Source organism: Pseudorasbora parva, chromosome 14, assembly GCF_024679245.1.
Source record: "Pseudorasbora parva isolate DD20220531a chromosome 14, ASM2467924v1, whole genome shotgun sequence".
Classification (NCBI taxonomy): Eukaryota; Metazoa; Chordata; class Actinopteri; order Cypriniformes; family Gobionidae; genus Pseudorasbora; species Pseudorasbora parva.
In genome coordinates, this window is record NC_090185.1 from 8945230 (window position 1) to 8962701 (window position 17472).

The following is a 17472-nucleotide window of genomic DNA, read 5'->3' on the forward strand; positions in this document are numbered from 1 at the left end:
AGCCTTAACTCGGATAGTCCTTCAGCCGACTGCCGCTGCCCGGCAGAACCCCCTCCCATGACGCGAATTCGCGTCCGTTGTGTAGTGAATGTCACGCGCGAATAAACAGACCTGCAAACTCCTCAGAGTAAAAAAGGTGACAGTGGCGTGGGGGTATATCATAAGTTTCTTGATTATGAAATCCTCATATGAGAATGATTAGTGAAGGATCATGTGCCACTGAAGAGTGGAGTAATGATGATAAATTCAGCTTTGATCACAGGAATAAATCACACTTTACTATATCCACATAGCTAGAAAAAGGCTGCTTTCATTTGTAATGGTATTTCACAATATTACTGTTTTAACTGTATTTTTGATTAAATAAATGCAGCTTTGGTGAGCAGAAGATAAACATTTCAAAAGCTGTCAGTTAGCACTGCATTATTCATATGATATAGGCCTACTTTATAGTCAATAAATAGCCTACATTGAGATGGCTTGAAAAACACACATAAAGCATATATATTGTCGCAATCGTTTGATTGTCGTCGTCACGTTTCATCACTCATAACGCTTGTTTTCCTTCAGCTGCAGCTCCAGTGACAAAGTTTCTACAAATCCGCTTTTGGACTTTCTGTGAGAGCGCCCTCATATTTAGATACGAATAAAATGACAGGTTATGCATAGATTATTTTTTGTCTCTGAATTTAAATCTTGATTTATTTATCATGTATTCATGTATTGATTGTGACCTCAAGAAGCCCGCAATCGAGGTAGAGGAAGCTCTCTTTAGCGTCCCTGTTAACTTGCCCGCCCTCGCGCAGGTAACCAGACATCTCATTCAATGGCGAGCTCAGTTGACGCTGTGTGCTTCAAGATTCTGACGCAAGTGAGCTGAGATTCCAATTGGCCCAGAGAAATGTTAGTTATAAGAATTATCCAATAGTGTTTCGCATGTCTAGTCTACTGTAGACCCCCCACCCCCCACCCCAGCCGACAAAAAAAAAAAACTCTTCGGTTCTACACGATTCACGTAAATGACCCAATTCACCAAGAAAACGGCGATTGTCGCCGAAAAGCGACAAGTTTGCAGGTATGATGAAGCGAATGTATTCAAATTGTTCACGCGTATATCTTCGAATAGCGCGATTTATTTGCGTTATCCGCGTGCGGTGTGAACACAGCATAAAGGCTACAACATACCCCTCAAGAACAGAGAAAAAAGTCTTCGCTCCCAGGGCTGCAAGAACAAAATGACGTCATGTTCTCGCAGCCCTGGTCTGGTTTGGGAGTTCTCGCAGCTTGTTCTCAACACGTCGCCTGAGCAGAACTTTTTTCTTGTGGGTGTCCCGAGAACTATTGTGTGATTGGTCAGACATTTAAAGTGGCCGTGGCTAATGCCGAGAAACTCAGATGATCGGCACCTGCTTTTCTCTGAAAGTATGTGATGTACTGCCAGAACGAACTTTGTTCTTTTTCTTGCCACCTCGAGAAAACAAACAAATGTCTTGCAGAGTATGTAAGTTTTAATGACACTCACCAGTGACAGAAACACTGAAGCTCTTGATGATGCTGATTCGGCTGTAGGTGATCTGTAGTTTATATTCTCCAGAGTCTTCAGTTCTGGTGTGTGTGATGGTCAGAGCTCCAGTCTGATGATCCAGCTTCAGTCTTTCTCTGAATCTCTCTTTACACTGATCATCTGCACAGATCTGACTCTGATCTCCAGTGATTTCAGCGATGAGAACCTCAGTAAAATACCACTTCTTCAAATAATTTGTGTTTTTCATCACAGCAGGATCTAAAGTGACAGATTCTCCCTCCTTCACTGACTTTCTCTTCACTTCTTCTCGATCAGCAGAAGAAACACCTGAAACACAAACCAACAGATGATGGAGGATTTCTGTTTTGGGGGAAATATTAACGAGAACAGTGGATATGAAAACAATAAAACATGCTTTCTTTACCTTCAGTTTGTAAAGCAACATTTAGTGCTTTTAACACTATGCATTCAAACAAATGATAATAAAAGGAGGTCAGGAAATAAAAGGAAATTATATGGTAAATGGTAAATGGACTGCATTTATATAGCGCTTTTATCCAAAGCGCTTTACATTTTGCCTCACATTCACCCATTCATACACCGACGGCGGTGTCAACCATGTAAGGCGCCATCCAGCTCGTCGGGAGCAGCTGGGGTTAGGTGTCTTGCTCATGGACACTTCGACACTTGGTCAGGTGGAACTGGGGATTGAACCACCAACCTTCCGGTTTGTAGACAATCTACATGAACCACTGAGCCACTGCCGCCCCATATATATCTTTACTATTACAACTCAAAACTAACCAATGGAAAAGTCATACTAAACTAAATGTATATTTAAATATATAAATTCCACTCTAACAGTAAATGCATTTTTGAAGAAATATTTTTGCCCAAAAAAAAACAAAACAAAAAAATATATATATATCACTAAACCCATTAATGGTGGGATTAAATGTACAAGACTTGCTTTTAAACATCATGACTCACCCCGAACAGAAACACTGAAGATCGTTTCACTGTCGCTGCTGATCTGAAGCTGATATTCTCCAGAGTCTTCAGTTGTGGTGTGTGTGATGGTCAGAGATCCAGTCTGATGATCCAGCTTCAGTCTGTCTCTGAATCTCTCAGTACCTTCATTACACTGAACATCTGCACAGACTTTACTCTGTTCTCCGTTGATTTGAGCGATGCGAGTGTCCTTATAATACCATCTTATTTTGTCTTGTTGGTTTGTTTGAACACCAGTGTGTAGAGTGACTGAATCTCCCTCCATCACTGACGCTGACTCTCCATTGGGACTAACACTGAAGACACCTGAAAAAGAAAAAAGAAATTACAAAAAGTGCTGTGAACATGTTTTTCTTCAGATCATACACATTTTAGAAAACAACATTTACACACACATTCATATTTTACCCCCATCTGTTCAATCACAATACTAAGTACTAGATTCTTACTCACATTCATAATGAATACCAGTTACAAATATTAAAAAGATGACTAATGCCACTAAAATCTCACTCCTCAACCAGCTTTAAAGCAGCACTAGGTAACTTTTCAACCTTCATAATATATTTTCAAGACTCTTGTGATGATAAATCGACTTACAATAGGTTGAATGTTTGGAACGTTTGCTCGTCGGCGTGAGCTGAAGGAGGCGTGCCCGACCGATGCTGTCCTGCTTGTTATGGTGATTACCTACCACTCAAACATTGAACTGAAGTATCATATAGATTCTGGAAAACGGTAACCAATAGACTAACAATACTATAATGACGCTGGCTTGTAAACGTGAGCATCGTGATTATTTGGCATTTGAAAAAAATAAAACCCATGAAATGATATTCATATGACATGCTGAAACATGCCACTGACTGTAACATTACCTGGGATGAAGACGTTTCATACGCGCCGCCAGAAGAACACCTGCATGTGAACTCCTCCTGCAGTGTTCAGGGGAACTGTTAGTGCTGCACCAACCCGCGGGGACGCTTTTATGAAGTAATTTGGCCCGCCCCGCACCACTGTATATATTTTTACAACCCGCCCCCGCACTCGCAACCATTAAATAGACATACGGGGTCCGCGGGTTATGAGACGACCTGCTCATCACTAGTTCAGGGCTATCAGGGTTGTCATGTCAACAAATGCACGCGCGATGGCATCCCCTGATGTGGGATGACTGAGCTTACGACAGTAGTTGAGGACATTATTTTTTCCCAACTGTAGGGGAACCCCGAGAGCAAAAGTTACCCAGTGCTGCTTTAACTCAACAAACTCCAAACTTGGCTCAGACCTTCGGACTGTTCTGACTCGGGTTGAAAGACCTTTCCTAACTAATCCAACTTACGGTTTTCTAAAAAATATGATCACAAAATATGATCACAAAATCCCATTGATTTTCTCAGACAGACTTTTCAAATGAGTCAATTTGTCAATTTTGACAAAACTGAACCAGTTGGAGACTCCATTAGCTGCCATTCTATGCACCATTTGTAGACCAATAAGACTCACTCACCTTCTATTCGATCTAATATTTTGAATCTATCTATCTATCTATCTATCTATCTATCTATCTATCTATCTATCTATCTATCTATCTATCCATCTATCCATCTATCCATCTATCCATCCTTTCCTATCTATCCATCTACCAGTACCTACCTATAAACACTCATCGGCTCCATGATTTAAGACCCACACCACTGAGGACAGAGCCTTCTGTGCTGCTGCTCCACGCTTATGTTTTAAAACCACCGATGATTTTAAAACCGGACTAAAAACACACTTGTTTAAAGAGGTTTTCAATGTTTAAATCGCTTTGCGTTTACATTTTTGTGTTGATTTTAACTTTAAAATTCTTATTTGCTCTCACTGCTTTATTTTATGTTTTCTTCCCTTTGTTTGTAGCACTTAAATATTTTCTTTAAAATGTAAAGTGCTTTATAAATCAAATGTATTAATAACAATAATATCTATCCATCCAACCATCTCTATGGTTAATCATACTAGACCGTGGTAAATCTAGTACTGAATACTCTAGTAACCTACCTGTCCGTCTGACGGTTTTATCTGATATATCAGTATTTACTTCAAAACTGTCAAACTTTCATTTATAAACTACTTTAAACTTCAAACAACTTTAAGCTTTTTAGGAAACGTTTTCAAACTTTCTGGTCCAGCTTTCTCAAACCAACTTAAAGTTAGTCTTGACAAACTTTTTTAACTAGTTTTACTTACTTTACTTGTGTTCTATATGTTGCAGAAATCACAGTCTGAGCACAAAGAATAAAAGATGTGATGATACAGTATTCCTACTTCTAAACCACTGTGCACCATTCACTGTGGTGTCATCTGGTGTTGTACGTTGCCTGTCCCATCCTGATCGCATGATAGTTAAATGGGCTAGAATTATGCCAATTGTCACGTGTGATTTAGGTTTTGATAGTGGCTCAGCCAATCATAATCAAGGACCTGAACTATCCATTTTATAAATGTATTTAAAGGGTTATTTTAACCCTATATGACTTTATGTGAAGAAAATATTAATATTTATAATTTATAAACTATAAATCACTGACTTCCAGTAACGACTGTATGCAAGTCTAGTTCAGAAGAGTGAACTCAGACCTGACACATGTCAAAAGGATGTAGTGTAGTGTAAGTTAGGTGAGAGTATACACCTCATGCTTCAAACAACAACCTCGAACTCCTACCTAGTTTCTCTTTAACAATTCTCGTTTTAGAATTATAATTCACAACCAGTGTTTTGTTTTGCTTCATCCTCTGCGCTTCTGTGTTCGTCAATACATTATGAGTCAAATGATTTATACTGTATGTGAACTAATATATAGGTACATAAAAAATAAACATCTCTTATCAATCAATCAGCTTTATTTATATAGCGCTTTTACAATGACGATTGTGTCAAAACAGCTTCACAGTGTCAAACAGGATAATATTGCGACAAAATTAGATTTGGCTGTACAGTCGTACTGGAGAAAACAGTGATGTTATCAGCTTATTTTAATTTATCATATAGCTACAATGTTGGCAGATCAGTATTATAGTTTATAGAATTAAATAAAACCTAATTAATTTATTTTATTTGTATATTTAAATACAAAGGCGACAGTGGCAAGGAACCAAAACTCCATCAGGGCAAGATGGAGAAAAATAAACCTTGGGAGAAACCAGACTCAGTCGGGGTGTCAGTTCTCCTCTGGCCTAAACTTTCTCACACTCACACACTCTCTCTCACACACTCTCACACTCACACACTCACACACTCTCTCTCACACACTCTCACACTCACACACTCTCTCTCACACACACACACACACACACACACACACACACCTAAAGTTTTAACACAGTTTCAACACATTACTATTTGTAATGTTTTTGAAAGAAGTTTCTTCTGTTCATCAAGCCTGCATTTATTTGATCAAAAATAAAGAAAAAATGGAATATTGTGATATATTACAATTTAAAATATTTGGTTTTCAATTTATTATCCTTTAAATGATCATTTATTTCTGTGATGCAAAGCTGAATTTTCAGAATCATTCCTCCAGTCTTCAGTGATTATGATCCTTCAGAAATCATTCTCATATGAGGATTCATTATTAAAGTTGGAATCAGTTCTGCTGCTTAATATTTTTTCATAACCTGTGATACTTTTTTATAATACTTTGATTAATAAAAAGTAAAAAAATAAAAAAAGTAAAAAAGCAAGTGTTTTTAAAATATATATTTTTTGTAACAACAATATAGACTACTGGTCAGTAATTTGGGGTCAGTCAGTCAGTTGTTTTTTTTTTTTAAATAAATAAATAGTTTTATTCAGCAAGGATGTGTTAAATTTATAAAAATTGATAGTAAAGGAGATTTATATTATTTGAAAATATGTTTTTATTTTAAATAAATGCAGATCTTTCGAACCTTTTATTCATCAAATATACTAATCAGCAGAACTGTTTCCAACACTCATAATGAATCCTCATATGAGAATGATTTCTGAAGGATCATGATCACTGAAGACTGGAGGAACGATGCTGAAAATTCAGCTTTGCATCACAGAAATAAATGATCTTTTAAAGGATAATAAATTGAAAACCAAATATTTTAAATTGTAATAAAATATCACTATATTAAAAAATAATTCTGTATTTTTGATCAAATAAATGCAGACTTGATGAGCAGAAGAAATTTCTTTCAAAAACATTACAAATAGTAATGTGTCCAAATTTTTGGCCTGTACTGTATGTATGTAGATACATATATAACTAAAACAAACACAATGCTGTGATTTTTATGTACAAGACTTTTAAACACCTAATGACTCACCATGAACAGAAACACTGAAGATCTTTGCACTATCGCTGCTGCTGGTGATGATCTTCACTGTATATTGTCCAGAGTCTTCAGTTGTGGTGTGTGTGATGGTCAGAGATCCAGTCTGATTATCCAGCTCCAGTCTGTCTCTGAATCTCTCAGTAACGTCATCTTCATTACACTGAACATCTGTGCAGACTTTACTCTGATCTCCTTTGATTTGAGCGATGAGATTGCCATTATAATACCATCTGATCTTCTCTTGTTGGTTTGTTTGACCACCAGTGTGTAGAGTGACTGAATCTCCCTCTTTCACTGACACTTCATCTGCACCAACACCTGATGAACCTGGAGAAGAGATGAACAGTCAATCATAAACCAAACAAAAAACACACAACAGCAAAGCGCAGTGAAAATCTTTTTCTACAGATCATAGAGATTGTGGAGAAATGTGTCTGGATTCATAATGTATAACAGCAGAAGAACAATATTTACACATTCACTCATCAGACAAACAGTCTCAGGGAGGATCTCTTGCAACCTGATGAACACCATCCAATACAGTTGTTCTCATGACTCTTGCAGAACATGTACACTGTCAATCACTTTAACCAACTTTAACACTTTGAGTTTCCCTGAAGGGTGTGTCCATGGCAGCCAGTCAAATTTCATTGCTTCGCCATTAAACAGGAAGTTGTTGAAACTCAGACATACAATTTCCGATCTGCCCCAAAGTTCATGTGTTTTATTCATAGACTGGAAAAAATTAGAGTTTTATTAGAGTCCTGGGGGCCGGCCGTTCTTCGTACCTCGCTTAATACATCCGAGATGATTTGACAGATCCCAGATCTTTTAATCCTGATAACTGATCTCTGGATAATTTGGTTCTTCAAATGAATTTGCGGATTGGATTGAAATATCTGGATTAAGTTATCTGAGATCACTGCTCGTGCCTGTGTTCCCTGAAGAGGGCAGATGCATCGAGACTCGAAACCACGATCAGCAATGCAGCGATTGGCTGGCGTCAAGACAACGCAATGACATCATATCATTAAAAAAAGCCACCTGGCAAAAAACTTGTCAAAGAAAAAAAAAAACACTAATTTCTGGACCTTTATAAGGAAACAACCAAACCAACATAACAGTTAGATCAATTAAAAGTGCACTGTTTTGATGAACATGATTCCCAATTATTTATATTCACGATTTTATAATATTTGTACACAATTTACATTTTTATTTGAATGTTGTAATTTCATTTTTAATTCAATTTGAAGCAAATTTGTTATGTGACAATATTAATTAAAGTTTCTTAACAGTCAAGATCAAATGATCTGCATCTCTTGAGCTGCATCAAGCCATCCCATAATATCCGTCATCACTCAGATTATGCACGACAAAGATTAACTGCACAATGTGTGTAAACCATACATCACAAATAAATCTCTCAATCAAGTGACTGTGTCTATAGTATTAAAACACAAATTTTACACAACATTAAACTATTTTCAAATAAACTTTTATATTTATTATTTTAAATGATTATTGCCCCTGGTTCAGTAATGAACTCTTGTTATAGAGTAGCAGTGGCTGCGACAGATTTTAAATATCACCTCAAGATGCAATCTAATCCTGTTTACATGAAATAAACCCGAGCTGGTTAAATCTAACGGACCTGTTGCTATGACAACAAGTTCAGGATGAGCTTCGAAGAACCAAACAATCCGAGATCAAGCCAAATCATCAACAATCAAATCCAGCTAATTGAGTTAGCGACGTACGAAGAACAGGCCCCCAGGCCTGAACACTACTTGCCAAATTCGCCAATATTCTGTGACAGTCTTAGCGCCACCTGTGGGCAACAGGAAAGGCCATGTTTTACACTGTGATGAACTCCTCATTGAGATTTAGCCAGAACATCATATTTGGTCAGTCTAATCGAGACACCTCTCGCTGCAGCCTGTAGCATGTTGACGTAGCTGGATCAGATCCAATACGTACTAGATGGTGGATCATTATGGCGACATCATGCATACCGATCTCTGGGTTCATTTATAATGCGTATGCGCTAGTCTTAATGTATGATCAATATTGTATATAGATGATGCTCTAAACTGTGTAGTTGTATTACTGATAAATAGTATTCAGTAATTATTGATGAATAAATCATCTTTTCATAAATGTGATGCTTAAATTATCCTAGATTCGCTGTACATATAAAACAGTTCAAATGTTAATATATTCTGATCATACTTGCTGTTGAGTGGAAGGAAAAATGAGTCAAGTAATTGTCTCTGTAATTTGAATAAAAAAAATCGTACATTAAGGAATGTGCATGCTTGAAGCATCTACGCCAATAAGATTTGTTTAAAAAAAAACTTTAACCAATAAGATTTGTTGTATTGTAAACCAATAGCTGTGTCTCATTTCGTTAAATTTCGAAGGCTGCGTCCTCCGGAGGACACGTCCTGTGTAGGATGCAGTATACGAAGTGTCCTCTGTCAGAATTAAACGAGACGGCCTTTGTAGGCAAGGGGGTAATCTAGCGCTCGGAAAGCGTTCCACCCCTAGGGGCTGCCATTGCTAACCAAGCCATCACCTGCTGTTAGCATCCCATTGACTCCCATTCATTTTTGAGTCACTTTGACAGTGAATAACTTTACATCTGAGGCGTTTAAAGACTCCATTTGTCCATTGTTTATTTCTAAAGAAACACGACAATGCATAAAAGGCTCCATTACCTTGTATCTTACACTATCGCCCCGTAGAAGCTGTTTTTGTAAAAATAGGCTAATTATTGCGTCATAACCAACGCGACTCTGTCGCACAGTTGAGAAATTACCGTATAGACCTGAGGAGACGCTCGCAGGCAATCTTTTACTGTCTGTGAGACAGTCGGGGGGACGTGGAGACATTAAGTCTGATAAAGTCAAGGGGGAAGAATGGGGAGAAGCCCATAGTGAGCCAAAAGCAACGGGAGAAAATATTTAAACAACGTGATTCAGCTTTCACTTTCCACATCTACTAGAAGACTCACAGCTGTCAGACAGGAGGCTCACGTCACATCTACGTCGTCAAGCTCAGTCTGAGCCTGCGCAGTTCACTCAGCCGTCAGGAAGTGAGTGCTTCTAATTGACCTCATAGAGACAGAGCGACACGTGTCATAATCTGAAAGCCACGCCCACCGGGTTGGGGGAAACAAACCAACCGTCTCCATTGACTTTCTATTTTGGGAAGCGGCCTCCTTGTCATTTCTGAATTATTACTAAAAAACTAACAATGTCTAAAAGCTGATATGTGACAATGTGTACAGAAAACAAACTAAAAAACCCAGAACAAAAACCCAGAAGTTTTTATAAGCTGTTAACCCAAAAAACGTACGTTTAAGGACACAAAAGTGGATACAGGCACATTTTATATTACACTGAGAACTACGCCCACTGGAGGGGAAAGTAATTAGCGACAGAAAACATAATATATAAAACTGACATTTGGATATTTGACTAAATGTTTACTGCACACGTATGCATACTGACATACTGCGGGTCAGGATCCCAAAATTGACCCATTCTTCCGTCTGAAACTTCACGTCTTATTGCCTGTATCCACTTTTGTCCTTAAAGGGGGGGTGAAATGCTGTTTCATGCATACTGAGCTTTTTACACTGTTAAAGACTTGGAATCCCATACTAAACATAGACAAAGTTTCAAAAACTAATGTTGGACGTTTGATGGAGTATTTCTGTGTCAAAAATACTCCTTCCGGTTTCTCACAAGTTTCGGCGAGTTTTTTTTCGAGTATGGGTCTATTTGACGTTAATAAGAGCGGAAGGTCCTTGTATGGGCCGTACGGGCTCTTCTCCCGGTAGGGTGCGCGCGCGCGTGACTAGAGCACGCTGTAAACAGTCTCTCAGGTGCAGATCCAGTCGTCCGTGAACGGCGCCGCGCTCCACTTTATTCCTATGGGTGACGTCGAGCGACTTCAACTCTTCAGCACAGCATTCCGGGAAGGCAGCGCTGCATTTGAACCGATTTGAACGCAGAAATGACGGGAAGCTTGACAACATCGTTTCAGTTGCGTCTTAAAGTGGATTTACACGCCACTGCTGTCAGGAGTTTACCAAATCATACCAAAGAAGTGTGTTTCTGACGGAGCGGTCCCAGCGATAAAGCTTCGACGGTGAGTTAACTTAAACTGCTTCAAATGTCTCTGCTATTGGCTACCGTCGCATGAGTAAACATCAGTAAACGACACGATCGCGTGCTTCGTCATTCAAATGCGCTAACGGACTCCATTGTTGTTCTGTGTATAACGTTACAGTATGCTTGCTACTTCTAAGGTCTAGTCGCATACAATAGTCCATAAACCGAATCATGTCCTCATACACTGCGAGTAAACACACAGAAATGTGGAGAGGCCATTAAATACAGTAACTTACATACCACAGAGACGGACGTCCTGATGTTGCCGTTTCTCCTGTTCAATTTATTTCTCCCTCAGATTTGATTCTGGATCATTATCTGTATTAGCTGTGGTTTCTCCGCTTGAGGACGTCACCGCTTTGCGCGCTTGTCATTCTTTAGCTCCGCCCACACGATACGCCTCCAGGCGCTCGGTTTTTTCCGGAAAGACTCGGTACAGCCTATATTTCTTTTATAAATATGATAAAACTAAAGACTTTTCGGAGATATGAAGGATGCAATACTACTCTATAGGTACTCAAGATTGACATGAGATTGACTGAAACTGAGTGTTTCACCCCCCCTTTAAACGCTAGTTTTTTTGGGGTCGACAGCTCATAAAAACTTAGTTATGTGTTTTTTAGCTTGTTTTTTTAGCTTTAAAAAAAAATATGGACGTAGTGTCCGTGACGTCACCCATAGGATTCCGATAAGCCGTTCTGAAGCTTAAAGTAGAGTCGAGCTGGGCGTTGCCATCTTGCGAGCGAGTCATCGCGTGTCACTCCCGGATAACAGAAAATGGCCAAAAAGGCGAGATGTGCGAGGAGCTGAGGTGACGCAATGACTATAGACGGCGGATAAATGGCTATCCACCTGTAACCACGCCCTTAATTATGCAGAACTTTAAGGCTTTATATAACGTAAATGAATGAGTTATAAAAAATTTTAAAAAAATCACCCCCCTCACAGTTGTCATGAAGATCAAAATTAGCCTTATAAGCCAAAACCTCAATTTGTACCAGGCTGTAAACATGTTTTTTTCTGCTGTAAAGTTGGGCATTTTAACATGGGGCTCAATGAGATTCTGCTCCCTTCTGTAGACTGTCCCTAGTGGCCAGTTGCGGGATATGTATCAGAGTCACCAAGGAAGAGGAAAAGAGAATTAATCATATAGCATAGCAGCCTCAAGCAATCCTCCTCTTCACATTCGACACAGTGCCATCCAGTGTAAAAACGCGAAACGCGAAGCTTGAATTTACGGGTATGTCCCTCTTTGGCAAATGTACTTTCAAGACGGAGGAGCAATATGGCGACCGCCATCCGAACCCTCACCCGTATGTATTTTCAATGGTATATTATAAAATTATGAGAATACATTATTACTTGAAAAAAGTAAATATACATTAATGAGCACATATATTTTTGAAAGAACTAAGTGATTTTAGCTAAGAATAAACTAAAAAAGTTACACAGTGTAGCTTTAAAGATTATCTTTCACTGTATTATGTTTGATTGTATGTTTGCATACCATTTGCTAATTCACCAGAAACAAAACGTACTTTCACCACCTCAGAAGCACTCACGACGTAAGCTATAGCCGTATTAATTTACAGTCGTATGTCCTTTTTCTTCGACGATTGATCATAATCGAGGAGAGAACCACTATAAATCTGGACATGTAGAACAGCGCAGCTTTCATTCGACGACTTGTGGTTCCATCTCGGGACAAAACAAATCACTAGTCTCTCCACAGAAATGAAGAACTGGTAATCGGTTACCTTATCACAGATTTCTGTGTACAACAATATTTGGAAACACTACTATTTGAAAGGACTAAATATATAACTATGTATATTAACTGAAAGGTAAACTTCTAAGAACGTGAGGCTGAAACGCGGGCTATTTTTTATTTTATTTTTATTAAACATTATTTACTTAGGGTGCTTTTACACCTACCTTGTTTGGTCCGGATTTTCGGACGTTTCAGTTTGGTACGAACCAAAATTACAGGTGTGAAACCTCCCTCGGACCATGGTCCGGACCAAACAGACGAAATTTGAGAAGGGTATTCCTGCACAACCGGAGGCTGCAGTTTCAGGACCCCAGTTCTAAGACCCCAGTTCTAGGACCCTAGAATCTTGTGACAGCACCACCTACCGAATTGAATCACCAAAACACTAATTTAAGATGGACGATGGACACTGATCAGACTGTAAGTACCGATATTCAATCAAGTTTTATTTTATAATGTTTAAACGAAAAACAAAATGTACTAAAGTGAGCTGCTAACTATGAATTAAGAATTAATTCAGACGAATTAAGAATTTGTGTGCTAGTTTTAATAATTACTATGATGTTCTTGATCGTGGCGTGGCCATGATTTATTAAATCCTTTTTGATTTTTAATGACTATAATACATCTAGCCAGCACATTATTAAACTTAAAAAGATGACAAATGCATATTGGTGTAAGGGTGTGTGATTTACCTGTAGCTAACTGTATTAGTGGGGAAACTTCCTGAATACTCATTGTTTTACCATAGTTAAGAATAAAATATTCTTACATAACTGCTCTGACTGCCTGGTTGCACTACAATATCAGCCTGTCTAAATGATGCATAATGTTTGACATGTTCAGCCATTTATACTTTGGCTACGTTCTTATAGTCTGTACTTTTGCTGCGAAGGATTAAAAAGATTAAAATGAATCCTTTAATTAGAAAAAAATAAATAATTCTGTATGAATCTTACACTATTTTTTTTTTATTATCCTTGGAGCTGGACTGAAAAGACTGGGCATAATATTGCAGTGATTAATAAATGCATATTTAGCTTCTTCAAACAAATACTATTATATTCCATTCTGCATATCATGTATGCATTTCATAATGTAACCGAGATGGCAATGGCTTTTGACATGTTACCTTTTGTTGATTTTAGGGATTGCAACGCCATCACTGTGGAAATGACAGCGGGATTTTTATGTTAATGGTAAAGTCTCAGTGTTTTTTTGTTGTTGTTTTTTCTGTATATATATATTTTTTTTTCAAGTATATGCTAATATAGTATCTGTCAATGTCACACATCTTACAGATGGACATGGCTTTCATTAGAAAGAGGTGGTGTCTTCTTCTGATGGAGTGCTTCAAAATAGAAGGGTATTATGACAATATATATTTGTATATTCATCTCTGTAACACTTGCTGTTTTTTTATAAATTGTGCATTTTTTTATTAAATTTATGTTATCATCTACAGTTCATTTTGTGCCGTGGCTCATTTATCAAAATTACTATGTTCACCAGATTAGTATAATGACTTTCAGTCGTTATCCATTTAGCTAAGTAAGGTATATAGGAAATGTTTACAGTAGTTGCCTCACACTGTATGCAGCTTCAACTGTAAAGCACAATGGTCTCAATTGGTGGATATTGCTCTTATATACTTACAAATTTGGAGTTTGGACTTAGACATGAGTAACATTAATATTCTGTTTGGCTTTCTCTCTCTCTACAACTCCAACAGTGCACAAGTGTTAAATCATATGTGTGTGTATATATATATATATATACACACAGCCATTCCGTCTGTGCAGCAACAGATGAAAAAGGGGGTCTTTTTGGTGCTGTTGTTATTGCAAAAATGACATAAATATATATTCTTCAATCATTCTTGAGTCTTGTCTTGCCTCTCTACAACCATTAAAATATCTGACTGTAATTTAGTGACTGCATACAGCCTACTGATTCCATCTTTATTTTATCTGATAATGAACTAATTAGTTAAACTTAAGGAGGTTAATCAATATACAGTATAAATCAAGAAATTAAGATTTTTAAGGTACTCAACTTTTTTTAAAAGATTGATATACATTTTTCAATTATATTTTGTGTAAATGAATGTTTAAATTTAAAATTGTGCATCAAAGCAGGTATAACACACTTTGTAATTAACCTCTGGTGCATTTTAAATTTTAAAAATCACATAAAATATACTCCTGCGATTAAATATCTTGATACTATGTAGGCTACTAACTAAACCACCTGGGTCGTAGAACTGAGGTCCTGAAACTGCAGCACACCGCTATATCCTCCAGTTCTGTAGGCGGTGCTGTCACAAAAAACGAGGGTCCTAGAATTGCGGTCCTGAAACTGGGGTCCTGAAACTGCAGCCTCCGGTTGTGCAGGAATATACTACTGCGAAATTTGGTCCGACGTCAAGAGGTAGTCTCGGTCCGGACCAAACTGAACAAAGGTTCGGTTCGTTTCTTGTGTGAAAGCATTTTCTGTATAGTTCGGACTTTCAGACCATTTACAGGAAGTTCTGGTGTAGGATTAGTGAAAAAACACAGATTAAACTCACAGCACATGTAAGCAGCAGTGATCGCGCAGCATTTTATCCAGAACCGCTTGTGTAGTCATGTCAGCTCGCGTGAGCAGCGTGCTCTGCTTGACTATATGAGTTTCAGTTTAGTTATGAGACCGCTCCAGTTCATGTGCAACACAAATGATCACTCCGTCACGGGATGTCTGCTATATTATTTATTTAAGCTTATTTATTAAATTCAGGCAAATGATGAAACATTTATTAAAATTAAGATACAAAATAAAGCTTTCTACAAAACAAATCTAATGAAGTGGTCAAAATTATTTCTGACTCGATGTCTTTGCACATCTGTGCACGTTTCATAATCAATATAGCCTAGATGAAATTTAAAAATAACATTATAATATTTAAACATAACTAGGCTATAAAATAAAATACATTGTTTGGTTAAAAAGCCTATCTTCTAGGAGCTCCTCCTTTCCTGTCGGCGCCGATAAAATGTTTGCACAACGAGGACGTTCATTTGGTGAATTTGCCTCGAGTATAGTTGGTGCTACAGATAGTAATGCCATAATATTAACATTATTGGCAACGATGCGTCTGTTCATTCATTCTTGTCAAAGTTAGCCGCTGAATTGACAACACACTGACGTCAGACGCACGTCCGCTAACAAACCAATCAATGTTAAGATGCAGCCCACATAGATGATGACGACAGGACGCCAGTGCGTCATGTAAAGTTCTTTGGTGCGCTAACATAAATGCAATGTGAAAGCAAACCAAATAGAACCAAATGTCCAAACACAAACTTTGGTTCGGACCTTGGTGCGGACTTTCAGGTGTGAAAACGCCCTTAGAGAATTCGAAAGTGAATGAAACGCGGGCTGGTGAGATTTCCTGTTTGTCACGATGACGTCTAAAGTCCCGGCCATGCTTTCTGCTTTCTGTTTTGACAGCCTTGTTAAATATTAATGTCAGTTTGTACATACTGTTAAAAAACTCAGTGCCTTTTCTCAACATTGTCGCAAAATGAGTACAAACGAGTACGTTTATAAATGACGCAAGACGAAGCGTCTTGGATTTGCTCATGCGTAGTACGGGGATGTAAGCGTTTTCAGACGTTTCAGTGTAGATGAACACTTTTTGGAAAACGATTGAAAATGATAGTGTGGACGCGGAGTGTTTTTAGAGGAAAACTCCGTTTTTAAATTTATCCGGATTAGTGTAGACGTAGCCTGAGATGAGACATGGCTAATGTGTGTCGCCTCGCCCCATCGTCCAGACTGCACTCTGATGTAGGCCTACTTTCATTCCGTTGTTTTTTCATTCCCTGTTCTTGATATTACAAATCACCGATTAACATCTTTGGTTTTAATGACAAAATAAATCAACTATACCCCTCGGATCTATGTATTTCACTAACATGAATCTCTGCACGACAAAATATTGTGTTAAAGCAGATATAAGATAATATATTTTTTTTATATGAAGCTATAAATTGCAAATGATAAATACAAATTACATTAATTTATGTCGAATATAAAACTATTAACGTCCCAACACAAAAAACACTTTCGATTTGATCCAAACCCAACCCCGGCAGGATAAGAGACTAAATAAACCAAATGTCTTACCATGGTCGAGAAAATACAAAAACAATAAGGACGAGATAAGATGAAGCCTCATTTTCACCACTTTTCCTAGATTTTGCGTCGACGACAAGAAAGTCAAATTGTTGAAGCAGAGTTGTTAACCGGTGAAGCAGTCGATTCCGTTCCCCCCCTCAACGAAGCATAACTTCTTCTTCTTCTTCTTCTTCAAGTTTATTGGCGGTTGACAAACAACGAAATGGTGTATTACCGCCACCGACTGGTATGGAGTGTGGAACAAAATGACATGCTCTCCTTTATATTCTATTCCATAAATTGGTCACTTTTAGATATTGAAAAAGAAAATTATAGCATTCATTTCCTGATTTATTTTGTAAAATATCTCCCAATATAAATCGCATTTTTATTCTTTCTAGATTTTGTATTAAAACCCTTCTTTCAGTCTCATATTTCTGACAGTATATAATAACATGTTCCACGGTTTCTTCTTG

General features: G+C 37.9%; 1 protein-coding gene across 1 annotated transcript in view; it reads right to left on the reverse strand.

The window, feature by feature from the left end:
• The window catches only part of LOC137039703 (carcinoembryonic antigen-related cell adhesion molecule 1-like), a 79896-nt gene extending 62801 nt beyond the window's left edge, over positions 1–17095 (reverse strand). The window contains exons 1-2 of the mRNA XM_067414976.1: positions 17006–17095; positions 7179–7213 (exon numbers count right to left, since the gene is read on the reverse strand). Coding sequence (XP_067271077.1) covers positions 7179–7213; positions 17006–17057 — 87 coding nt within the window. The 5' untranslated portion in view covers positions 17058–17095. The remainder of the gene's footprint in view (positions 1–7178; positions 7214–17005) is intronic.
• Between the last annotated feature and the right edge of the window lie 377 nt (positions 17096–17472).